Here is a 26,621-nt window from a genome sequence, read left to right as displayed (position 1 = left end):
AACAATGGTCTGGTACATACCCCTAGGCACTTGATGTATCTGAAAGAATTGGATAGGTATAATAAATATGGTAGTAGTTCATCTGCCATTTTGGTTCCATCTATCCAACCATACCAGGGGCCGTATCCACAAAGCGTCTCAGAGTAGGAGTGCTGATCTAGGATCAGTTTGGCCTTTTAGATCACAATGAATAAGACACTTTGTGGATACGGGCCCAGATCTATGCAAGTACCTAAGGGACGAGGGCTTGATTCTGAACCAGACCCATCTTTCAACATACTGACTACAGAAGCCATCCCTTTCACCAAGACAAAGACAGAAATGTGTAAAGGAAATAAATGAAGAGAAACAAAATGGGATTTGTACATATTATGATTGCAACTTCAAAATGCAACATTGAATAATATATTAATACGTCTTAGGTAAAGCCTTTTTAAGTGGTACATTTTCGAGAACTGTCACACAGCTAGCATGCATTGTTTTGCTGTCTCCCACTGCCAAGGGGAAAAATCACCCCCAAAATATCCAAACACCAAAAGCCAATCAGTAAAATGTAAAAACATGTAATAATGTCAGTACATAGACACATTATTGCCTTTTGACAAGGAATCTAATTTTAAGTATTTGTATCAACACAGATTCACAAGTTTAAAGAGGTCAATGAAGACATTTAAGGCTATTAGTTAATTATTTACATGAAACTGTCCACATTTGGGGAAACAATGCAAGGTGAACAAACAGCTGACTCCAATGTCTGCCATAGAAACAGAATGACTAGATAACGCCTAGCTAGGTAAAACCAATGCAAAAAACCCATCTGTACATACTCAGGATAGTGAATTATTGTATGGTAAATGTGTATGTAAAAAAATCTATGGACTTGTGGGTGACATTCAGAATTATACTGAACAAAACTATAAATGCAACATATAAAGTGTTGGTCCCATGTTTCATAAGCTGAAATAAAAGATCCCAGAAATGTTCCATATGCACAAAAAGCTTATTTCTCTAAAATTTTGTGCACAAATTTGATTACATCCCTGTTAGTGCGCATTTCTCCTTTGCCAAGATAATCCATCCACCTGACAAGTGTGGCATATCAAGAAGCTGATTAAACAGCATGGTCAATACACAGGTGCACATTGTACTGGGGACAATAAATGGCCCCTCTAAAATGTGCAGTTTCGACACATAACACCACAGATGTCTCAAGTTGAGGGAGCGTGCAATTGGCATGCTGACTGTAGGAATGTCCACCAGAGCTGTTGCCAGAGAATTTAATGTTCATTTCGCTACCAAAAGCCACCTCCAATGTCGTTTTAGAGTATTTGGCAGTACGTCCAAACCGGCCTCACAACCGCAGACCTGTGGGATAGCCTGGGGGGGGGGGGGCCTTTTGTGAGGAAAAACTAATTCTGATTGGCCTGGCACCCAGTGGGGTGAGCCCTTGCCCAGTCATGTGAAATACATAGATTAGGGCCTAATTCATTTATTTCAATTGACTGATTTCCTTCTGTAAACTGTAACTCTGTAAAATCGTTGAAATTGTTGCGTTTATATTTTTGTTCAGTATATATACACCCCTGAAACCAACTAATTATCAAACTCACAATGCATAGGTAAATTAAGCAATCACTACTGCATACATTAAAAAGACAATGATGACATGCCCCCCCGACACTCAACACTTCACAATTAGTTCAGTCAAGAGAAATAGAAGTTGAATCTCTGTCAGACTGCAACTGGACATTAAAGTATGGACCGGATAATACAAGGCATCCTCCAGTCAGTACAGTGGAAGTTGCAGAAAAGGAAAAAAAGTGGCTTTAAATAAAGAAATAATACTAACTTTTGCAGATTGATCAAGCTCCATGATGAACATGCAAACAGCACAATTAGCACTCAGCTGGGGCCAAATAGATTTATGAAGAAATACATGTTGTGCTAAGAGTACAGGGCAGAAACTATATACATTACTGGAGCTGAACACATGACATCTCAGTGCAACGCTATAATGCCAATCCAAAAACTGTTCTGTCATAATGTAAAATATTGTCATGATATTGGCTAATTTCTGGGGCAATAAGAGACTGATTTATAAGGGCATGTTTCAGATAATCTGATGGACAGATAAAACTGCCCAGATTAGTCGGGTGTCAGACCCAGCCTTTTAGTCTTTACATTGATCACTTGACTCCGCTAATAAAATTGGCGGATTTAAAAAAGGTTTAAAATGTTTTGGCAAGCTCTGTCACAGCTGAACACAGGAAAATCATCATATAATATATTGTTCAAATTCTAGAACATTCTCCTCTGGTTTGGCCACTTCAGACTGTTAAAGTCTGAAAAAAGCAAGCAGAGTACAAAAGAAGCTTCCACAGGAACAAAAACAAAGGAGGGAGAGAAAAACATCCTAGCAACTGATATGCTCCTAGTTATAACCTACACCGCCTCAACACCAACGAGTGTTGTTGCATTAAGTACAAAACCCAGGCTCCTCTCGGACAAAACACATTTGACCAAGCCTGGTTTCTGCAAGTACCTGTAAACACGGATTGTTAATCAAAAATAACACTTTAATAATGAACAAACTTAGTAAACCAGAACAAAGCTGGTTTGGCAACTGTATATGAGTGGCAGGATTACGTAGCTTTGAAGAAATCGTCTGTAGATGTGTGTGTGAGGGATGAGGAACAAAACACAACTGTCTATCCGCAGCCTCCGAGACAGGCTGGGCTGGGCCCCACTCTACATGGACACTGACATCTCAGGGCCGCGGAAAATAAATGGCTATATAAACTCTTGAGAAATCAAGATTTTTTGTTCTATACGATAAAGACATCACTGATGTCATATTTCACAAATAAAATCAAAAACGAAATAAATGTGTATATATAATTATCAAACAAAAATCTCCAGTGAGTGAGTCTTATGTACACATGGGATAGTGGATTTAAAAGTGGGATTCTGGGGGCGGGGGTGGTCACTCTGACTGCAGCGCCGTGCTGTGACGTCGTGCATGTGCTCCCATAAACCCATTGGGCTCCCCACTGCCCGCCAAGCCCCCAAAGTCCGTGACGGACACCGCCATCTTGGTGCCGGTGATGCGGTGGTGTGCCGTGTTCCGCCGCCCCTCAAAGTCCACTCCGAGGTTACCCACGGAAACGTCGTTGATGAAAGAGTCGGGCAGCGCCAACTTGAGCCTCTTAGAAGGCCGCTCGCAGTCCTTGCCCCCGTACACCCCTCCCCGCTGGCCCAGGTCTGAGTGGTAGAAGCCAGCGTCCAGCATGTTGAGACAGTCGGGATCTCCTCCGTTGGAGGGGAAGCCCAGGGGCTCTTCCTGTGCCAGGGACCCCCGGTGGAGGCTCTCCAGAGGGGGGAAACCGTACGAGTCCAGGCAGCTCACCTCCGCTGGGCTGCACACTGTGGCCACGCTGTTACTCAGGGCTGAGAGATGGGGAAACATAAATTAACTTCTTGGTTATCTGTGGATTTCTTATGTATTGTTTTTAGGACTTATGTTGAATGTATAAAGTTGTATTGTTGTGTAATGTAATACCGAATGCCATATCTGAAGTTAGAGTAACTATTTTTCACAAGCCTATTAACTTCTTATGGCTGGGGGCGCTATTTTCACGTTCGGATGAAAAGCGTGCCCAGAGTAAACGGCCTGCTACTCAGGCCCAGAAGCTAAGATATGCATATTGTTAGTAGATTTGGATAGAAAACACTCGGAAGTTTCTAAAACTGTTTGAATGATATCTGTGAGTATAACAGAACTCATATGGCAGGCAAAAACCTGAGAAAAAATCCAACCAGGAAGTGGGAAATCTGAGGTCTGTCGATTTTCAAGTATATGCCTATCCAAGATAGTGTAAATTTGGTCCGATTGCACTTCCCAAGGCTTCCACTAGATGTCAACAGTCTTTAGAACCTTGTTTCAGGCTTCTACTGTGAAGGGGGAGCGAATAAGAGCTGTTTGACTAAGGGGTCTGGCAGAATGCCATGAGCTAAGTCACGCGCGCGGCCGTGAGAGCGAGCTGCGTTCCCTTTCATTTCTAAAGACAAAGGAATTGTCCGGTTGGAATATTATTGAAGATTTATGATAAAAACATCCTAAAGATTGATTCTATACATCGTTTGACATGTTTCTACGAACTGTAATGGAACTGTTTTGACTTTGTCTGGACTAAGTGCCTGCGCCTTGTGAATTTGTGAACTAAACGCGCAAACAAAAAGGAGGTATTTGGATATAAATTATGGACTTTATAGAACAAAACAAACATTTATTGTGGAACTGGGATTCCTGGGAGTGCATTCCGATGAAGATCATCAAAGGTAAGTGAATATTTATAACGCTATTTCTGACTTCTGTTGATTCCACAACATGGCGGGTCTCTGTATGGCTTGTTTTGGTGGCTGAGCGCTGTACTCAGATTATTCCATGGTGTGCTTTCGCTGTAAAGCTTTTTTGAAATCTGACACAGCAGTTGCATTAAGGAGAAGTTTATCTTTAAGGAAGGAGAGGGTAAGTTCGTGCTACATACCGTGTTGAGAGTCTGAGACCCTGTTGACTAACCTGTGAGGTCGCTGGCAGTGATGGAGTTGAGCAGGCTGAGCTGCTGCTCTGTGGTGGGCTCCATCCTCACCCCTCCTCCTCCGCCTGAGCACACAGAGGAGGAGCTGTCTACTGCCAGGCCCTCCGCCTCGTCCACCAGCCGGTCCATCAGGTCCCTACAGGCAGGGGGAACACACAAGACGTTAACACACACAGACACATTCTCCCATAATAACCATTAGCAATCTCCACCCCTTTTGTGTACCGTAATTGCTGGACTATTAAGCGCACCTGAATATAAGCCGTACCCACTGATTTAAAAAAAATATATGTATTTTGTACATACATAAACCGCACATGTCTATAAGCCGCAAGTGCCTACCGGTACATTGAAACAAATGAACTTTACACAGCCTTTAAACGAAACACGGCTTGTAACAAAAATAAATAGGCTTTTAAACGAAACACGGCTTGTAACAAAAATTTAAAAAATAGCAGTAAACAGTAGCCTACCAAGAAAGTCAAACTTCATTGCGGTGGCGATTTTTTTGGCTTTCAGTCGGATCTGCACAGTTGAAACACCTCGGCCGTCTGCTCTCTGTGTGTTGACCCAGTCTTCAAGCTAATTTTCTAGTTTGGGCCATCTGCTTTTCTTCTCTGAAAGCTTTTGTTGTCTTTTTGCACTGAGTCAGTTCCTCACGCTGCTGTTTCCAACGTCTTATCATCGACTCATTAAGGCCAAGCTCCCGTGCAGCAGCTCTATTTCCTTTTCCAACAGCCAGATCGATCGCCTTCAACTTGAAAGCTGCATCATATGCATTTCCCCGTGTCTTTGCCATGATGAGGGTGACAAAATGACTACCGTAATCAGAATGATGGGAAGTTTGAGCGCGCTCGATTTACGTCACATTATGTGACGGTGCTCAGATTTTTGGCGGCGTGAATCTTGTGGGGGAAAAAATCATAAATTAGCCGCGTCATTGTATAAACCGCCAGGTTCATAGCGTGGGAAAAAAGTAGCGGCTTATAGTCCGGAAATTACGGTAGTTGCAAGTACATTAAAATAAAATTTGCATTCACAGGCCATCATCATATTCAGAGGGAACTCCGTCGACATACACTACCGTTCAGAAGTTTGGGGTCACTTAGAAATGAATAGCAAATTTTTTGTCCATTAAAATAACATAAAATTGATCAGATATAGAGTGTAGACATTGTTAATGACTATTGTAGCTGGAAACGTATGATTTTTTTATGGAAAATCTACATAGGCGTACAGAGGCCCATTATCAGCAACCATCACTCCTGTGTTTCAATGGCACGGTGTGTTAGCTAATCCAAGTTTATCATTTTAAAAGGCTAATTGATCATTAGAAAACCCTTTTGCAATTATGTTAGCACAGCTGAAAACTGTTGTGCCGATTAAAGAAGCAATAAAACTGGCCTTCTTTAGACTAGTTGAGTATCTGGAGCATCAGCATTTGTGGGTTCGATTACAGGCTCAAAATGGCCAGAAACAAAGCACTTTCTTCTGAAACGCATCAGTCTATTCTTATTCTGTGAAATAAAGGCTATTCCATGCGAGAAATTGCCAAGGAACTGAAGATCTCGTAAAACGCTGTGTACTACTCCCTTCACAGAACAGCGCAAACTGGCTCTAACCAGAATAGAAAGAGTGGGAGGCCCCGGTGCACAACTGAGCAAGAGGACAAGTATATTACAGTGTCTAGTTTGAGAAACAGACGCCTCACAAGTCCTCAACTGGCAGCTTCATTAAATAGTACCCGCAAAACACCAGTCTCATCCTCAACAGTGAAGAGGCAACTACGGGATGCTGGCCTTCTAGGCAGAGTTGCAAAGAAAAAGCCATAAAAGCCAAAAAGCCCAAAAAAGAAAATATTAAGATGGGCAAAAGAACACAGACACTGGACAAAGGAAGATTAGAAAAAAGTGTTATGGACAGACGAATCTAAGTTTCAGGTGTTTGGATCACAAAGAAGAACATTAGTGAAAAGCAAAAAAAAAAAATAATATGCTGGAGGAGTGCTTAATGCCACCTGTCATGCATGGTGGAGGCAATGTGATGGTCTGGGGGTGCTTTGGTGGTGGTAAAGTGGGAGATTTGTACAGGGTAAAAGGGATCTTGAAGAAGGAAGGCTATCACTCCATTTTGCAACGCCATGCCATACCCCGTGGACAGCGCTTAATTGGAGCCAATTTCCTCCTACAACAGGACAACGACCCAAAGCACAGCTCCAAACTATGCAAGAACTATTTAGGGAAGAAGCAGTCAGCTGGTATTCTGTCTATAATGGAGTGGCCAGCAGTCACCGGATCTCAACCCTATTGAGCTGTTGTGGGAGCAGCTTGACCGTATGGTACATAAGAAGTGCCCATCAAGCCAATGCAACTTGTGGGCGGTGTTTCAGGAAGCATGGGGTGAAACCTCTTAAGATTACCTCAACAAATTGACAACTAGAATGGCAAAGGTCTGAAAGGCTGTAATTGCTGCAAATGGAGTATTCTTTGACAAAATCAAAAGTTTGAAGGACACAATTATTATTTCAATTAAAAATCATTATTTCTAACCTTGTCAACATTGTCTTGACTATATTTGTTATTCATTTTGCAACTAATTTCATGTAAACTCAGCAAAAAAAGAAACGTCCTCTCTGTCAACTGCATTTATTTTCAGCAAACTTAACATGTGTAAATATTTGTATGAACATAACAAAATTCAACAACTGAGACAAACTAAACATGTTCCACAGACACGTGACTAACAGAAATGGAATAATGTGTCCCTGAACAAAGGGGGGGGGTCAAAATCAAAAGTAACAGTCAGTATCTGGTGTGGCCACCAGCTGCATTAAGTACTGCAATGTATCTCCTCCTCATGGACTGCACCAGATTTGCCAGTTCTTGCTGTGAGATGTTACCCCACTCTTCCACCAAGGCACCTGCAAGTTCCCGGCCACTTCTGTATGGGAATGGCCCTAGCCCGCACTCTTCGATCCAACAGGTCCCAGATATGCTCAATGGGATTGAGATCCGGTCTCGTCGCTGGCCATGGCAGAACACTGACATTCCTGTCTTGCAGGAAATCACGCACAGAACGAGCAGTATGGCTGGTGGCATTGTCATGCTGGAGGGTCATGTCAGGATGAGCCTGCAGGAAGGGTACCACATGTGGGGGAAGGATGTCTTCCCTGTAACGCACAGCGTTGAGATTGCCTGCAATGACAGCAAGCTCAGTCCGATGATGCTGTGACACACCGCCCCAGACCATGACAGACCCTCCACCTCCAAATCAATTTCGCTCCAGAGTACAAGCCTCGATGTAACGCTCATTCCTTCGACGATAAACGTAAATCCAACCATCACCCCTGGTGAGACAAAACCGCGACTCGTCAGTGAAGAGCACTTTTTGGCAGTCCTGTCTGGTCCAGGGACGGTGGGTTTGTGCCCATTGGCGATGTTGTTGCCGGTGATGTCTGGTGAGGACCTGCCTTACAACAGGCCTACAAGTCCTCAGTCCAGCCTCTCTCAGCCTATTGTGGACAGTCTGAGCACTGATGGAGGGATTGCACGTTCCTGGTGTAACTCGGGCAGGTGTTGTTGCCATCCTGCACCTGTCCCGCAGGTGTGATGTTCGGATGTACCGATCCTGTGCAGGGGTTGTTACACGTGCTCTGCCACTGCGAGGACGATCAGCTGTCCGTCCTGTCTCCCTGTAGCGCTGTCTTAGGTGTCTCACAGTACGGACATTGCAATTTATTGCCCTGTCCACATCTGCAGTCCTCATGCGTCCTTGCAGCATGCCTAAGGCACGTTCACGCATATGAACAGGGACCCTGGGCATCTTTCTTTTGTTGTTTTTCAGAGTCAGTAGAAAGGCCTCTTTAGTGTCCTAAGGTTTCATAACTGTGACCTTAATTGCCTACCGTCTGTAAGCTGTTAGTGTCATAATGACCGTTCCACAGGTGCATGTTCATTAATTGTTTATGGTTCACTGAACAAGCATGGGAAACAGTGATTAATCCCTTTACAATGAAGATCTGTGAAGTTATTTGGATTTGACGAATTAGCTTTGAAATACAGGGTCCTGAAAAAGGGACGTTTCTTTTTTTGCTGAGTTTATGTTTTCATGGAAAACAATGACATTTCTAAGTGACCCCAAACTTTTGAACGGTAGTGTACATTTGGCAATGAATTCAGACCTCAGTTACTATGGTTGTTGAGCATACTGAATGATCACTTACGTTACACCAGGATAGCTGCTATACTTCTTCTTGCCAAAGCGATTCTGCTGGACAAAGAAATCAAAGCGCTCCGACTTCTTCCACATGTAGTAAAAGGCAACACATTCAGCTACCGTCCGTGTCTTAACCTGATGAAGGGCAGAAATACATGATGAAAAGAAGTGTTCTCCAACACAGGAAGTTAGTGCCACAGGCTTTTTAAAGAAAGGGTAAATAAAGTATGCATGTTCATATCCTTACAGAAGCTATCAACATGATATTACAATCACTTCACCACCTTCTAAAATCAGTAACAGAGAGAGAGTCCCACCTTGTGCTTCTGTATGAGGTGAAAGTTCTTATCGTATAGCTGTAGTGCATGTTCAAAGTTTCTGCATTCATCTTCAGACCACGGTGGGGATTCCTCTGTAATAATCACAAGGGGTTATTTTCCCTCTCCCAACAGAGTGACATTTTTGAAAGAGCCTACTAATTATTCAAAATGGTGACTTACCCTTTGATGAGTTCACGTTACTGCAATACCTCTCCAGTGCTTCAGGGGTATTGTAGTTACATTTCACAAGCTCATACAGAGCCTACAGGGAAACGACAGAGGAATAGGTCAACGACTTACATTGACAACAACTATGACAATCATGTAACTTTGACAGACGGACAATAACTTTGAGATGGCAGCTGGAGAATGTCTAATGTTATGACATCCAGCGAGTCTTAAAGAAGTCTTCCACAATGCCAGTAAGACAGACAGCTAGATGAAGATTGACCATCACGCGTAGTGATGACTGACCTGCTCATTGTCGCTCACATGAGCCCCTGCCATGTCACTTCCTGTCCTCTCATCGGTCGCCCGTGACGACGCCTCACACAGGAAGTCTCTGACCTTGCTTTCTGACAACACGTCCGGGCTCCATAGCAACTGGTCATCATCTTCGTATACTTCATGAAAATGGCAGATGAGAATCACAATGTTAGACACTCTTTGCAATGTTACACTTGGAAACACTGCTAAATGTCTGACTGTCAAGTGCAACAGGTTTATGGGTTAACCTCTTGAGAAAGCCTGCACTCACCCTTATCGTCGCCATAGTGACAGAGGTGGGTGGGGACCTCTGCTTGGTGCTCCGACCCCACCATTATTTCCTGTGAAATGCAAATACAAAACAGATTTACCCCCAGAACATGCAGCACCATGTTTCTACCATCAGTAAATGCAGGTCTAGGATCATTTAACCGAATAACGTTACTAAACAACCGTAACCATTGAAAAGTAAAAGAACTGACCTCCAATCTGTGCTTATGGGAAACTTAATCCTGTATCTTCTTCAATCAAGTCACTTTTAAAAGGAGGACAAGTTTCTTACCTTTCTGGAGTCCTCTAGGCTTGGCCCATCCTCCTCACACTCGGACTCCTTATCACCGTCGTAGATAGTATTAGCTGACAATGCAAAGACAGAACGGGCACGCCCCATTAGAATGCTTGTTATACGAATGGGACCCTGTGCTTATCAACTCATCACGTGACAAGGTCATTAAAATATGGTATGAATGTTTAGGAGGGGATAAATGCTGTCAAAGCTAACAAGATAAATAACTTAAAGTACTTTTGTTTATAATGACACCTGCACTTGACAGTATTTTTCCCATTATTATGAGTTTTCAATTACGTTATACTGCAGGCTAAACTTGGGAAACAATAACAAATAAAACATTGCAGTGGCTCATAATATTCACACTATAAAGCATTATATGAATCTGACCAATTGTATTTGTGTTTTATAATTGTGCTTTTGAGCTCTGACAATGTCTTATCATTTATCCCCGAGATGTCCTAATAAAGTTTGAATTGCCTTACATCTGAGTGTTCTGGGGAAAAAGTCAGTGGCCTCATGGGAGGTGACTGAAGGGGTGAGGTCATCAGCGGAGGACTGGGTCTCCTCCTCATAGTCCCCTGATAGCAGGTCTTTAGCTATCTCCTCCTGTGGAAGAACCCAATTATCGTTGGTAACCATTAGTTACATCAGTAACTGTTAGTTAGCGCTGGGAGCCCGCCAAGGATCAATTGATCCTAAAAGCTACAAGTTGTTTTGTTCCATATCTGTCGTAAACACACTTTGTAGGTAATACAGAAGTAAAACAGACACTTATAATGTAATCATAGTTGGGATAGATGCCTACTGATTATATCACAGATACATAAGGGAACTTGACTGAAAACATCTTTGAATATCTACAAATTGGCTCTACAGTACACCGTGACAATGTTCCCTTTACCAAATCGGAAAATATTGGAATGAATTTTGTTCACCTTGTCCAAAGTCATGTCTGGCAGCTCATCCGTTAGCTCCCCAGAAAAGCTGTCCATGCTGGAGCCTGCAGCCGTACTGACAGACGCCTCGTAGCGGTAGATGGCCAGCAGTTCCTCCAACGGCATGTTCCCCTCCTGTTACAACAAACAGAAATCCCTTTAGATCACGTCTCTCCAATCCAAATTATGATAATACATGTCTGCTATGTGAAGACTGGTTTGACAAAAAGTTCCATATGATACAATATTCTCCCCCCCGAGCCTATAACGTTTGATTAATTATAGTAGGGAAGGAAGTGGTCATTCAAACATTGACAGAATGAAAAACCTTCCGATAAAAGCAACAACTAAATTTCCTGTCCAAAAGAAAGGAAACTGGGAATTATTTCCTGTTATTAGCCAACCAACCTTCTCCAGATCGGCTATCTCTGAGTTAAAGTTTCTCTCGCCCTCCAATGACTCTTCCTCCTCCAAAGTCCTCTCGTCGTCATATTCGTGGACTAGCATATCTGCTGTCGGATCGAAGTCATGATCTTCAGACGATAAAGAGCCAACTGTGGAGCGGGAAAACTATTTTAGATCGCAGTTGAATGGCACCATTAAGGACAATTGGCAAATAAATTAGATACACTCTGCAAAACTGGCACTGCCAATGCCACTGCTTGTCAATGCCACTGCTTGTCAATGCCATTGTCGCACACAAAGCATCATTTACATGGAATATTTTCTCAATATTTCTTAATGAACAGATTTAGCTTCATGGTATCATAATAAACATCACCTGAATAGAAAATGGACAGGTCATATTCATAACGTCAGTATTTCACTTTCAAATTCCATTAAAACTGGAATCCTTAGTTGCGATATCAATATACAGTACCAGTCAAAAGTTTGGACACACCTACTCATTCAAGAGTTTTTCTTTTTTTTACTATTTTCTACATTGTATAATAATAGTGAAGACATCAAAACTATGAAATAACATATGGAATGTAGTAACCAAAAAAGTGTTAAACAAAACATTTTAGATTCTTCAAAGTAGCCACCCTTTGCCTTGATGACAGCCTTTGCACACTTTTGGCATTCTCTCAACCAGCTTCATGAAGAATGCTTTTCCAACAGTCTTGAAGGAGTTCCCATATATGCTGAGCACTTGGCTGCTTTTCCTTCCCTCTGTGGTCCAACTCATCATCTGATGCAGCACTCCATCACTCTCCTTCTTGGTCAAATAGCCCTTACACAGCTTTGAGGTGTGTTGGGTCATTGTCCTGTCGAAAAACAAATGATAGTCCCACTAAGCGCAAATCAGACGTGATGGCGCATTGCTGCAGAATGAATGCTGTGGTAGCCATGCTGGTTAAGTGTGCCTTGAATTCTAAATATATCGCTGACAGTGTCACCAGCAAAGCACCCCCACACCATCACACCTCATCCATGCTTCATGATGGGAACCACACATGTGGAGGTCATCCGTTCACCTACTCCGTGTCTCACAAAGACACAGCGGTTGGAACCAAAAATCTCAAATTTGTACTCATCAGACCAAATGACAGATTTCTACCGGTCTAACGCCCATTGCTCGTGTTTCTTGGCCCAAGCAAGTCTCTTCTTATTTGTGTCCTTTAGTAGTCGTTTCTTTGCAGCAATTCGACCATGATGGCTTGATTCACAGTCTCCTCTGAACAGTTGATGTTGAGATGTGTCTGTTACTTGAACTCTGTGAAGCATTTATTTGGGCTGGAATTTCTGAGGCTGGTAACTCTGGGTCTTCCTTTCCTTTGGCGGTCCTCATGAGAGCCAATTCCATCATGGCGCTTGATGGCTTTTGCAACTTTCAAAGTTCTTGACATTTATCGTATTGACTGACCTTCATGTGTTAAAGTAATGATGCACTGTTGTTTCTCTTTGCTTATTTGAGCTGTTCTTGCTATAATATGGACTTGGTCTTTTACCAAATAGGGCTATCTTCTGTATACCACCCCTACCTTGTCACAACATAACTGATTGGCTCAAACGTATTAAGAAGGAAAGAAATTCCACAAATTATTTTTATAACCTTTATTTAACTAGGCAAGTCAGTTAAGAACAAATTCTTATTTACAATGACGGTCTACCAAAAGGCCTCCTGCGGGGACAGGGGCCTGGGATTTAAAAAATGAATACAATATAAATATAGGACAAAACACAACACTACATAAAGAGAGACCTAAGACAACAACATAACAAGGCAGAAAAACATGACAACACAGCATGGTAGCAGCACAAAAACACAGTACAAACATTATTGGGCAAAGTCAACAGCACAAAGATCAAGAAGGTAGAGACAACAATACATCATACAAAGCAGCCACAATTGTCAGTAAGTGTCCATGATTGAGTCTTTGAATGAAGAGATTGAGATAAAACTGTCCAGTTTGAGTGCTTGGTTTGTTGCAGCTCGTTCTAGTCGCTAGCTGCAGCAAACTGAAAAGAGGAGCGACCCAGGGATGTGTGTGCTTTGGGGACCTTTAACAGAATGTGACTGGCAGAACGGGTGTAACATGTGGAGAATGAGGGCTGCAGGAAATATCTCAGATAGGGGGAGTGAGGCCTAAGAGGGTTTTATAAATAAGCATCAACCAGTGGGTCTTGCGACAGGTTCCTCAGATGACCAGTTTACAGAGTATAGAGTGCAGTGATGTGTCCTATAAGGAGCATTGGTGGCAAATCTGATGGTCGATTGGTAAAGAACATCTAGCCGCTCGAGAGCACCCTTACCTGACGATCTATAAATTATGTCTCTAATCTAGCATGGGTAGGATGGTCATCTGAATTAGGGTTAGTTTGGCAGCTGGGGTGAAAGAGGAGCGATTACGATAGAGGAAACCAAATCTAGATTTAACTTTAGCCTGCAGCTTTGATATGTGCTGAGAGAAGGACAGTGTACAGTAGGAGAAGGACAGTAGCCATTCTCCTTGTATGAGGTGACTACCTCAAGCTCTAAACCCTCAGAGGTAGTAATCACACCTGTGGGGAGAGGGGCATTCTTCTTATCAAACCACATGACCCCCTTTGGAGGTGTTCAGAACAAGGTTAAGGGTAGAGAAAGCTTGTTGACACTAAGAAAGCTTTGTTGTAGAGCATTTAAGACAAAATCCGGGGAAGGGCCAGCTGAGTATAAGACTGTATCATCTGCATATAAATGGATGAGAGAGCTTCCTACTGCCTGAGCTATGTTGTTGATGCAAATTGAGAAGAGCGTGGGGCCTAGGATTGCGCCTTGGGGTACTCCCTTGCTGACAGGCAGTGGCTGAGACAACAGATTGTCTGACTTTATACACTGCACTCTTAGAGAGGTAGTTAGCAAACCAGGCCAAAGACCCCTCAGAGACACCAATACTCCTTAGCCGGCGCACAAGAATGGAATGGTCTACCGTATCAAAGCTTTGACCAAGTCAATAAAAATAGCAGCACAATATTGCTTAGAATCAAGGGCAATGGTGACATCATTGAGGACCTTTAAGGTTGCAGTGACACATCCATAACCTGAGCGGAATCCAGATTACATACCCGAGAGAACACTATAGACATCAAGAAAGCCAGTCAATTGATTATTGACAAGTTTTTCCAACACTTTTGATAAACAGGGCAAAATAGAAATAGGCCTATAACAGTTAGGATCATCTTTATCTCCCCCTTTAAATAAAGGACAAACTGTGGCTGCCTTCCAATCAATGGGAACCTCCACAGAAAGGAGAGACAGGTTAAAAAGGTTGGATAGGCTTTGTGATGATAGGGCCAGCAACCATAAAGAAGAAAGGGTCGAAACCAACTAACCCAGATGGTTTTTTGGGGTCAAGTTTAAGGAGCTCCTTTAGCAATTCGGACTCAGTGACAGCCTGCAGGGAGAAACTTTGTAGCGGCGCAAGGGAAAAAGAGGGAGAAGCATCGGGGATAGCTGCATTAGAAGGGATGGGAGATGAGGAAATGTTGGACGGGCAAGGAGGCATGTTAAGAGTCAAATAGGAATCCTGACTTAATGAAGTGGTGGTTAAAGAGCTCAGCCATGTGCTTCTTGTCAGTAACAACCACATCATCAATATTAAGGGACATGGGCAGCTGTGAGGAGACACAGCTGTTAATTGAACTGCATTCCAGGTGACTACCTCATGAAGCTGGTTGAGATAATGCCAAGAGTGTGACTAAGCAAAGGGTGGCTACTTTGAAGAATCTCAAATATAAAATATATTTATTTAACAATTTTTTGGTTACTACCTGATTCCATATTTGTAATTTCATAGTTGATGTTTTCACTATTATTCTACAATGTAGAAAATAGTAAAAATAAAGAAAAACCCTGGAATTAGTAGGTGTGTCCAAACTTTTGACTGGTATTGTATGTATGTATGTATGTATGTATGTATGTATGTATGTATGTATGTATGTATGTATGTATGTATGCATGTATGCTTGTTTAACTCCAATATTTGTAAACAACATAAATGTAAACAAACACTATTGCTTCAAAACATGATTAGAACTATAATTTTTATATCATGGATGGTCAGTCCTTGAATCCATACCCCTGTCTATGAATTTGAGAGTGGTTACACATTTATCCAGGCCCATCCCTCAGATTTTTTATAAAAACACAGGCGGAGTGACGCTTAGTTATTGTTTGAATTAAGGATTGTGTTTTTTTTTAAATTATAGAATTCCTACATTACCTGGGCTCGAACTCCCGAAGGAAGCCTGTTTAGAAGAACAAAAATATAAGAGCACAAATGAAGCAACATTGAAAAGACAAAATACTATACGTGAATGTAGCCTGGGCTGTCGCTAGTGGGGTTTATGGATCTCCACCATTAGTCTTAGTGTACAACCGGTAATGCACTCGAGTCCCCCAGCGACCGGTTCGTACATAAAACATTCTTCATTCACATCAAGCCCATAATAGACATCCATAAACCCCACTAGCAGCTTCCCAGGCTGATGTGAAGGCTGCTCTGTTACACTGTCGAAAACATCAGACGATTCTTGTAAAAATGTAAATTACAACCAACTTTTCCTCGTACATACTAGCTACTTAAGATGAGATTCAATTGGCTCCGTGCTATCCGTGACCCGTGGGACGTCCCTACCGCATTGAAGATGACATTTTTGGTTCGGGATAAGGGTTGGGTTAAGGTTAGGTTTAGCTAAAAGGGTTAAGGTTAGGTTTAGCTAAAAGGGTTAAGGTTAGGTAAAGGGTTAGCTCAAAGCAGTGGAAAAGTTGCTAACGATCTAAAATTATAAAGCTCTCCGTGATTAGATTCGAACTCGCACCCATCCTTTCGTTTTTGCCTTAAGTAACCATCTGTCTTATGAAACCATACCAAACGTAACATATCATACTAAATGGAGTGTCTCGGATTTACGTACAGAATAATATGAAATGCTCTGAGACCAGTTTGCAACCGAGCAACACAAATTAGATAAATCGGTGGTTGTATTTGCTAAAAGTTATTAAAAGCATTAATTTCAGCACCCTGCGAAAGGACCGCAGTTGTAAAAGGACAAACATTGGTACATGTAAGCGTTTTCAGAATTTACATTTTGACAAGAATCGACTGATGGTGACTCAAGGTTGTTGCTAACAAATCCCGTGACCAGTTATCAAAACTCAACTCCGCCTCGATATAGAGGAACGGAGTTGAGCGTTCCTCAGCTAGTTACCGACCGTATAGATAAGCGGTTTGATGTAATGTTATCGTATGATTAGTAAATATGTTAGCAATAGGATAACATTTGGATGTGGGACGCAAAATAACAACAATAGACAGTTTTCCCACAAACTGTCGGTGTTCGGAAATGATCGAGAAAGGTAATCTTATTAACTAACGTTACACAGGCAAACCTAGGCTAGAGAAAAAAAATCGTTTTGTTTAGCTACACGGTATTTCTAAAACTGGGAACAATTCCCCGGTCATTAAAGATTTTTTACATTTTGTGTACACAAGAACCGAAAAATACCATCGCAATTACTTGAAAATAATGTCTTATTTTCTTCCTCCACCAAATTGGCGTCTCAATCTACCCAGTCGATGTTAGCAAAGCAGCTGAGAACGCGCACAGGCCTTGTCGTGAAAGATCGGTATATACATTTAAACATATTTTAGAGGCAATTGCGGCAATCATTCCACAAAACCACACATATAGAACAAAAAAACATTAATCTATGAAATTGATAACATTTAAAAAGAAAGTTAACGACAAAAATGTAAAAAACATCGATTTAAAATCTGATGCTTCTCCCCTATTTTCCCTCTTACCTCCGCCATATTGGTACCTATAGGCTCCTTCCAGCCTTCCAGCCGAGTACCCGGATCGACTCTCTGAGCCAATCAGAGATCCAGGTAACAGTAGTAGTGACGTCTTTCTAACTAAATACTGGTAGGCTACCTGTCAAAATCTAGGAATGTTACTGTATAAATTGACTTTGATAAAAAATGTATTGATTGGCAAACGTTAAATCGGTTTGTATTTATAGGCGTGTCATTTGAGACCTAAGAGTATCCTTACTTACCACTATCCAAGCAGATAGTGTTGAAACACTTATGATGTCATGATGAATCATGATGAATTTAATTTTCCTTGAATAAAGGAAAATCAGACAATTTACTAAAACTAAATCAGACAATTTAAATCAGTCAACAGGCCATTTATATAGCCCCTACCTACCCCTTGCAGACCCAAATTGCATTACCAGTAGGGGGCACAACTGAACTATAAATGGAGTGAAAAATTATCTCACCCATTTCCTTTTCTTCTTTGCATATTTCTGTCTTTCTAAGCAAATCAGTGACCTTAAACCACCCTCTCACCTAATATTTTGCATCCAGAGAGATAGTGTTTGTGTGTGTGTAAGTAGCCTATTGGAGGAAAACACTCTGACTCCACTTGTTATTCCACATGCATCATCAGTTTGGAGCAGGTGGGCTTTTTACATCATAACAGCTGTGTCACTTATATAAACTGTGTCAAGTGATGTTGGCCTCCATGCACAATGAATGCCAAAATTGTCCTTTTCTCTTTGATTTTAGTTTGTGAAAGGTTGTTTAGGAGACACTTTCCAGATACGGAGTAATCACAGCCCACAACTGTTTACCATTAGGACCCATTTATAAGGACAGAGGTCCAAGGGGTTTGTCAAAGTGACTAAACACTGCAGTGTTTTGAAAGCTTCCAAAAGGAAGCAGCGTGGCCCTATCGGTGAGCAGGTGGGTGACGTGGCCGTGGGTTTAGATTACAGAACAGATCATTACGGACTTATTTACTGGGCTCAGGAAGACACAAAGACATGTTTAATTTCCTTTATTGTGGAGGGAGTTAGTTTGTGCTCGAAGGACAGAGGTGAGCAACAACCTCAAATCAGGGTTTGAAAATGTGAAATTTGGAAACTTGTCCCTCGTCAGATTTTTTCATGGATTTCCCGCTCTCTGCACATGCATCATCACCCCCCCCCCCACCCCCCCATGACCACCACCATCATCACCACCACCAATATGGTTCAGTTCCACGGTTGTTAATACATAATCAACTACCACAATACCATTTGTAGGAAGAAGCAGGGTTTTGACCAAAATCAACAGCAATCAACAATGACGTCAACAATCAACAACAGGGTCTAATAATGTTGTGTGTTATGGATAGAGAAGAAAGAGTGGGGTGGCTGGGAATGCATTGTTCTGGGCCTACAGGCTTGTGATTCAGACTCTTCCATTCACTGCAAAGCCTGTGCCCACACTACTGATACAATTACTATGAGTGGGGTAGCCCGAGAATGCATTCTCTTGCTAATAGCAGGGGGGACATTACAGTAAAATGGCTATTTCATGCCATGTGTCTTTCCAGTGGCGACGTCTGGAGAGACCAAAACAAACACCATCAATTACATTTTCTTCGAAAGCATTGGAGTGAACATGCAAGTTTTGATGATGTGTTCTGGATAAACATTATAGATGATTCAAAAGGCAAAGGGTTGGAGCTTGATGCCTCCACTGAACTTCTACCCAGACATTATAGAACTGTGTGTAGGGTACTCACAAAAACACACAAGTTGGAGGACAACTGTGAAACTATAAGAACATGTAAATGTAACTAGGTCCCATTTTACATTACATGCCTGATACCATTGTAATAACACTAGAAATACCCATGCATGTACAGTGTAATATTAAACATACTTGTAAATACATTGTGCTTTAACATTCGTTTTCTAAAGTCAGAAAATGTACACGCACTTGATGAGGATGGCAACTTTCAAAAGGGTTGCCATGTTAGCACCTTGTGAGGGGGTGGTTGCTAACTAGTAATTAGAATAAAAATGAACTCAGCAGTTACCCATGACGATCATGATGACGACCACAATACCACAAATTAGATGCCTGAGACAAGAGCCCTGCTGCCAACCCAACACAACAAAAATGATCACAATTCCATGGAGAGAGGGTATTTTAAGATATAATTAAATTACAAGGCAGACGTTGGCACATGTAATTAAGAAGTGTGGATGCAAAAGGCTACATGCCACACAAACTAGTTTTCTTTGTCTCTGAGATGCCCGGCTGGACTGCATACCTTTCCCCTGTAGCGATCAGTCCCAGAAATGTACTTTTCCCCTTTTGTTTATAATGATTTCATCATTAGGACTTGAAGTATAGGCCATGCATTAATGCCGTTTTCCAATCAGGATCCTAGTTAATAGGACAAATTCTAGGAAATGGGATGAAGTTTATTTTGCATAAGCTATCCATAGAGTTGTTCCATTGTATACAGAATGTTACTGGGCTTAGTTATACCTGGCTTCACAGGAACTCACCCAGGACTTCTAAGAAACGGCCATGAGTAACATAAACAAGACATGACTGAGACACATCAGACATAGGAAAACTAAACTCACTGCCGCTCATTATTTATTGTTAACTGTGAGGCTACTTTTATCATTCGTCATGTTTACAAACTCTCACCTACGCTACAAGTCTCAAATGTAAGCAGAAGTCCGTTAGTATCTGGCAGGCTATCATGTTCAACTGTTTCACAATTTGTCTTCAGTGAGTCTTACATTTGAGTCATTTAGCAGATGCTCTTATCCAGAGCGACTTACAGTTAGTGCATTTATCTTAAGATAGCAAGGTGGGACAACCACATATCACAGGCAAAGTAAGTACACTTTTCCTCAATAAAGTAGTTATTAGCAAAGTTAGAGCTGAGGGGGGGGGGGACTATGCTGGTTAAGGAAGGTCGAGGTGAGTAGGGGGATTATTTAAGATACTCTTTGAAGAGGTGGGGTTTCAGGTGCTTTCGGAAGATAGGGAGGGACTCTGCTGTCCTAGTTTCAGGGGGAAGCTGGTTCCACCATTGGGGTGTCAGGACAGAGGAGGGAGGGCCAAGAGACCAGAGGTGGCAAAACAGAGTGCTCGGGTCAAGGTGTAGGGTTTGAGTATAGCCTGAAGGTAGGGAGGGGCAGTTCCTTTTGCTGTTCTGTAGGTAAGCACTATGGTCTTGTAGTGGATGCGAGCTTCAACTGGAAGCCAGTGGGCTGCAGCGTTCTGGGTAAGTTGCAGGGGTTTGATGGCACAAGGGGGAGCCCAGCCAACAGTGAGTTGCAGTAGTCCAGATGGGAGATGACAAGTGCCTGGATTAGGACCTGCGCCACTTCCTGTGTGAGGTAGGGTCGTACTCAACGGATCTTGTAGGGCATGAACCTAAAGGAGCGAGTCACTACTTTGATGTTTGCAGAGAACAACAGGGTGTTGTCCAGGGTCACGCCAAGGTTCTTTGCACTCTGGGAGGGCAATAATGCGGAGTTGTCAACCGTGATGGAGAGGTCTTTGAGCAAGCAGGCCTTCCCTGGGAGGAAGAGCAGCTCCGTCTTGTCGAGGTTGAGCTTGAGGTGGTGGGCTGAGATCCAAGCTGAGATATCTGCCAGACACGCAGAGATGCGTGGGTGTCAGAAGGGGGGAAGGAGAAAAGTAGTTGAGTGTCATCCGCATAGCAATGATAGGAGAGACCATGTGAGGATATGACGGAGCCGAGTGACTTGGTATAGAGAGGGCCTAGAACCGACCAGTGTCTGTTTACATGAAGGCTACAGTATCTATGTAAACTACCATTTCTAAACAGCGAGGAGGAGTAGCAGCTGCAGTGCAGGCGCTTCTCTACCAACATAGCTGTTCTAAGAAATTGTTTTGTTGTGAAAGCCTGGATGCATGCAGCTGAGATGTTATAGACCAGTAGAAACTGTATTGGTTTGGAAGTTATAGAACAGTAGAAACTGTATTGGTTTGGAAGCTACAGAAGGAATGTCAAAAAAAATAAAAAATACAATTACTTTTGTTTAATCCCCAATTTGGCTGAATTGTTGTTCTTCTGATGGGGCTGTGCCATTGAGTATATAGTAATAGCAGCTATGGGACCAGTAACATGGCATCATGCATGCATGAATAGCACTAGGCCTGTTACTTAGCATTGGCCCATTTGAAATGAAGTGTTTGGATATTCTATGCTCCGCAGATGCATCACTTACTGTACTTGAGTATGCATAATTATTTAACCAAATTACATCCAAATCTGTGAGTCAAATCACTGAGTCATCATCATACCTCTCGACATCCAACACTATCTATGAGCTGACGGGATTGGACAGCACGCATGGCAGGAAAAGCGAGATATTTAGTTTTTACATAGAATCCTACAGACAAAGTGCAAAAGAAGGCCAATCACGTTGTGTCCTTAGGAGGCTGGTGGTGGGAGGACGGCTCATAATAATGGCTGGAATGGAGTGGTGTGAAACACATGGAAACCACATGTTTCATGTGCTTAATAACATTCCATTTATTCCGTTCTAGCCATTACTATGAGCCTGTCCTCCCCAATTAAGGTGCCACCAGCCACCTGTGATTATGTCTTAATAAAGATCTTCATCCCCTCTGAACACCCACACTGCACCCATCACCCTTGACTCAGCTGCATGTTGACTCTGCTCCATTTCATTTGCATATAGCACAGAATACTAGACATATTTGAGCATAGAGCAGAAACGTGTGTGGGTGCTGCTTCACTTCCGACTGAATATGTAAAGTGCCCTTGACATACAAGGGTGGACTAATAGTTAGCCATCACACTAAGATATAATTTCAAATGTCCTTCACATCTCCACATCAAACTCCTCAACCTGACCAATCATAGCTGTGACCTGGAATATTTATGTTGCCTAAAGGGGACTGTAGTAGATGTTCTGAGTGTGAGAGGTATCTGTAGTTTAAAGTGCTTTGTAGAGAGGGGAATCTTTGATAATAGCTACGTTAAAATGGCTGGATTGGACCTTTATCTCAATATCATTTAAAAAACTTTTTTTTTAACCTTTATTTAACCAGGAAGGGCTCATTGAGATTTGAAATCTCTTTTTCAAGAGTGTCCTGGCCAAGATAGGCAGCACCAAGTCATTATCACAATTACAGACAGACAACATGAAAAACTACACGTAATGTAGTAAAAACCACAGAATTCACAAGAGTATAACAAAATCATAAAACAGCAAATTAAAAACATTGACCGGTCAGGGAATCCGCCTCAAAATCCTTCATCAGTGATTTAAAAACACCAATCGGGACAAGTTCTTCCAGTTTAAAAGTATTTTGTAATGCGTTCCAAGCCGATGGCGCAGAGTACATAAAATCCCTTTTACCAAATTCAGTTCGGACATTTGGAACAGCTAGCAGGATAAAGTCCTGCGAACGAAGAGAGTACCCACCACATTTCTGAACAATAAAAATGCCCAAATAAAATGGTAGTAAACCCAAAATGTCTTTGTAAATAAAAGTATACCAGTGACTGAGCCTACGAGTGACTAGAGAAGGCCCGCCAACCCTGGTATATAAAGTGCAGTGGTGCGTAAGTGTTTTGCAGTTTAAAATAAATCTCAATGCGACATGGTGAAGGATGTCAATTGATCTCAAACACTGAGCGGAAGCATTCATATATAAAATATCCCCATAGTCTAGTAAAGGCATTAAATGTAGCTGTACTAGCCTCCTTCTGGCTTCAAAAGAAAAACAGGCCTTTATTCCTAAAATAAAATCCCAACTTCAGCTTCAATTTTTTTGTAAATCGTTGAATATGCAATTTAAAAGAGGCCGTCATCAATCGAAGATATTTATGAGGTTACAGTCTCAATCTCAATTCCCTGACAGGTAGTAATAGGTGAAAGGTTCAGAGATCTATTTCTTGCTTTAGAAAAAAACATTAGTTTAGTTTTGCCAGTATTGAGGATAAGCTTCAATTGACACAAGGTATGTTGAACAGTATAAAAACCCGTTTGCAAGTTCTGGAAAGCTTTTGTGAGAGACGAGGCACAACAATAAATAACAGTATCATCAGCATAAAAGTGAAGGTACGCATTTTGCACATTTTTGTCTAAATTATTTATATAAATAGTAAATAAGAGGGGACCAAGTACAGAGCCCTGGGTCACACCGTTACACACAGACAATTTAACAGACATGAGCCCATCAAATTGAGTGCACTGAGTTTTATCAGACAGATAGTTAGCAAACCATGCAACTGCATGCTACGAAATACCTACACTCGACAATCTCTGCCTCAGTATAGTATGATCAACTGTATCAAAAGTCTTAGAGAGATCAATAAAAAGTGAGACACAGTGCTGTTTTTTTGTCAAGGGCTTCAGTGATATAATTTAAAACCTTCATGGCTGCTGTAATTGTGCTATGCTTCTTCCTGAAGCCTGATTGGTGCGTTGATAAAATATAGTTAGTATATAAAAACTATTTTAGCTGTTCACTCAAAAGGGTTTCAAGTATTTTCACCAGGGGTGACAGCTTTCAGATTGGCCTATAATTATTTAAAAGAGTTGGATCTCCCCCTTTTAAAAGTGGTAGGACAAATGCTCATTTCCAGATCATTGGAATTTCATTACATTCCAGGGTTAGATTTCTGGGTAACAATGAATTACTTTACTGTGATTGTTTTCACTTAAAATGATTTAAAAAAGTAATATATATAGCCGTGACCAGCAATGAACATTGTTCACAGCATGACAGTTAAAAACGTACAGTACAGTGTGGCCATATTTGAGTGAATACATTTTTTTCTTCTTAAAACCATTAAAGACTGATGTAATGAGTCTGAATGCGGTGGTCAGTGCATAAACTAATGAGGAGTTGAACATACACTGAGTGTACAAAACATTAGGAACACCTTCCTAATATCGAGTTGCACCCCACTTTGCCCTCAGAATAGGCTCAATTCGTCTGGGCATGGACTCTACAAGGTATCGAAAGCGTTCCACAAGGATGCTTGCCCATGTTGACTCCAATGCTTCCCACAGTTGTCAAGTTGGCTAAATGTCCTTTGGGGGGTGGACCATTCTTGATACACACGGGAAACTGTTGAGTGTGAAAGACCCAGCAGCTTTGCAGTTCTTAACACACTCAAAACGGTGCGCCTGGCACCTACTACCATACCCTGTTCAAAGGCACTTAAACCTATTGCCTTGCCCATTTACCCTCTGAATTGCACACATACACAATCCATTTCTCATTTGTCTCAAGGCTTAAAAATCCTTCTTTAACCTGTGTCCTCCCCTTCATCTACACTGATTGAAGTGGATTTAAGAAGTGACATCAATAAGGGCTCATAACTTTCACCTGGATTCACCTGGTCAGTCTGTCATGGAAAGAGCAGGTGTTCCTAATGTTTTGTATACTCAGTGTATTTGTCTGAAAACAAACTAGTCACCAGTTATTGTTGCCTGTGGTGTAATCATATCGAACCAATTTGCCAATGTAGCCTGTGTGCCCATGAGCTCCTGAGTCTAGCTACATTTCAGTCAGTAGCCATCTTTGTAAATGCAGTGGTCACTGGATAAACTAGATATGAGTTGAACATATGTCTGAATTTCTCTTTGGGGACTTATGTGAAATTCAAGTGATTTGCAAAAATGTTTTATTTGATAAAAGAACAGACTCACAGCCTCGTAATGGTATATAATACACTACAGTTGGAGAAAGGTATGCTTATTTAAAAGTTGATTATCTTGTATACCCAGTTTTGAGGAAAAGACTGTTGAGGAAAGTTTTCAGCATAGTTCACACCCTCTTAAACCTTAGCCCCACCCATCTCTTTAAGGATTCACATGCGACATGTGTCTGTCTATGGATTTGTTCTAAACTGAGTCAGAGTGAAAGTGGTGAAAGTAGTAGGCTACAATAAGGAACAACTCCAGGTAAAAATACACTATCTAGTCCTTAGCCTATATCCTAACCTGACTTTGATCCAGGTCATGTTGGTCATCACATTATTGTCTCTGGTAAACACACACTATATCAAACCAAATCATACAAAAATGTATCTCATCCACAGGATACAGCAGGTTTAAACGGTACAGTGAAATGCTTACTTACAGCTTACTTGCAAGCTCTTCCTCAACAGTGCAGTATCAATATCAAAAATAGAAAGTGTCAACATAAAAATATCTACAGAAAATAGAGAGTCAATACCAGTAGAGAAAGAACACAATAATTTACACTATTGAGAAGAACAATATCAATAATGATGGCAGTGATACTGGTGATAGATGAGGTAGTTATATGCATACAAGCAGGGGTAAGGTGGCTGAGCAGCAGGATACATCTATAATAAATAGTAGCAGCAATGTATGGTAGGGGTGTGTGTATGTGTGAGTGAGAGACCGTTAGAAGAGAGTCATGTAAGTGTGCATAATCTGTGCAGATACAGGGTGCAGGTAGACAGCCATTGATTAGCTATTCAGCAGTCTTACTGTAGTGATGGACTCGGTCGACTGCATCAACAATGGAATCAATATTCTGAGAGCCTGTATCTGTCCTGCCCTTGACTTTGGTGCAGGGCATGTGATGACCATGGAATCTTCATTGCAAAACTCCCTGATCTTCTCAAAAATATGTTTATCGAGCTGTGTCTAGTCCAGGTGGTGTTTGTACAGGTAAGACCATCTCTGGGGGGGAAGGACGTCAGCGTTGCGCAGCAGCTGAACCCTGGTCCCGACTGAGTCCGAACGCTCCTTGGCAACAATAACACCAGGCTACAGAACATCAAAGCTGGAAAACAGGAAAATAGACAAGACAAAACCATGAATACCAGCTATAAAATCATTTGATAAGAATAAGCTCATACCATGTAATGACAATTACCTAAAGTGCTGGCACTGCTTGATCTGTGGCAGTGGCCTGAAGTATGGAGTCAGGTGTTGTTGCCAGGCATACTGTAACTTTCCACAGTTCCACCACCACAGTACCGTCCTCCAGTCCAACCAGCTGTGTGATGTTGGCTCCTGTCACAGTGCTGTCCTTCACCACCCCAGCAATCTCTCACAAAGTGTTCGCTCTGGTCTTATTGCTGAAAGACAAATTCCAGACAACTTTCTTTTAGTAAAAGATGAGGCTTACCCAGACACACTTGGCTGATGGGTCATGTA

At 41.8% G+C, this 26,621-nt stretch overlaps 1 protein-coding gene across 1 annotated transcript; it reads right to left on the bottom strand.

Annotated features, from left to right (window-relative positions):
* Nucleotides 1-1,361: 1,361 nt before the first annotated feature.
* Nucleotides 1,362-17,451, bottom strand: LOC120030653 (mesoderm induction early response protein 3-like). Its single transcript, XM_038976129.1, has 13 exons — nt 17,416-17,451; nt 15,832-15,856; nt 11,534-11,679; nt 11,126-11,260; nt 10,673-10,796; nt 10,182-10,255; nt 9,891-9,960; nt 9,608-9,756; nt 9,314-9,395; nt 9,131-9,225; nt 8,821-8,948; nt 4,580-4,734; nt 1,362-3,447 (listed from the first exon to the last, which is right to left on the bottom strand). The coding sequence occupies exons 1-13, from the start codon at nt 17,422-17,424 to the stop codon at nt 2,984-2,986; spliced, it is 1,656 nt and encodes a 551-aa protein (XP_038832057.1). The 5' UTR covers nt 17,425-17,451; the 3' UTR covers nt 1,362-2,983.
* Nucleotides 17,452-26,621: the final 9,170 nt, after the last annotated feature.

Source organism: Salvelinus namaycush, chromosome 1 (assembly GCF_016432855.1).
Source record: "Salvelinus namaycush isolate Seneca chromosome 1, SaNama_1.0, whole genome shotgun sequence".
Lineage (NCBI taxonomy): Eukaryota > Metazoa > Chordata > Actinopteri > Salmoniformes > Salmonidae > Salvelinus > Salvelinus namaycush.
The sequence above is the reverse complement of the archived record's forward strand: the minus strand, read 5'-3'. Positions and strand labels throughout refer to the sequence as shown.

Excerpts from the sequence above, each read along its gene's own strand:
- LOC120030653 (XM_038976129.1), bottom strand. Across the intron at positions 10,256-10,672 it reads TTTCCCCAGAACACTCAGAT|CTAATACTATCTACGACGGT; the intron begins GTAAGGCAATTC and ends TTGCATTGTCAG. Across the intron at positions 3,448-4,579 it reads CACTGCCAGCGACCTCACAG|CCCTGAGTAACAGCGTGGCC; the intron begins GTTAGTCAACAG and ends CCCATCTCTCAG.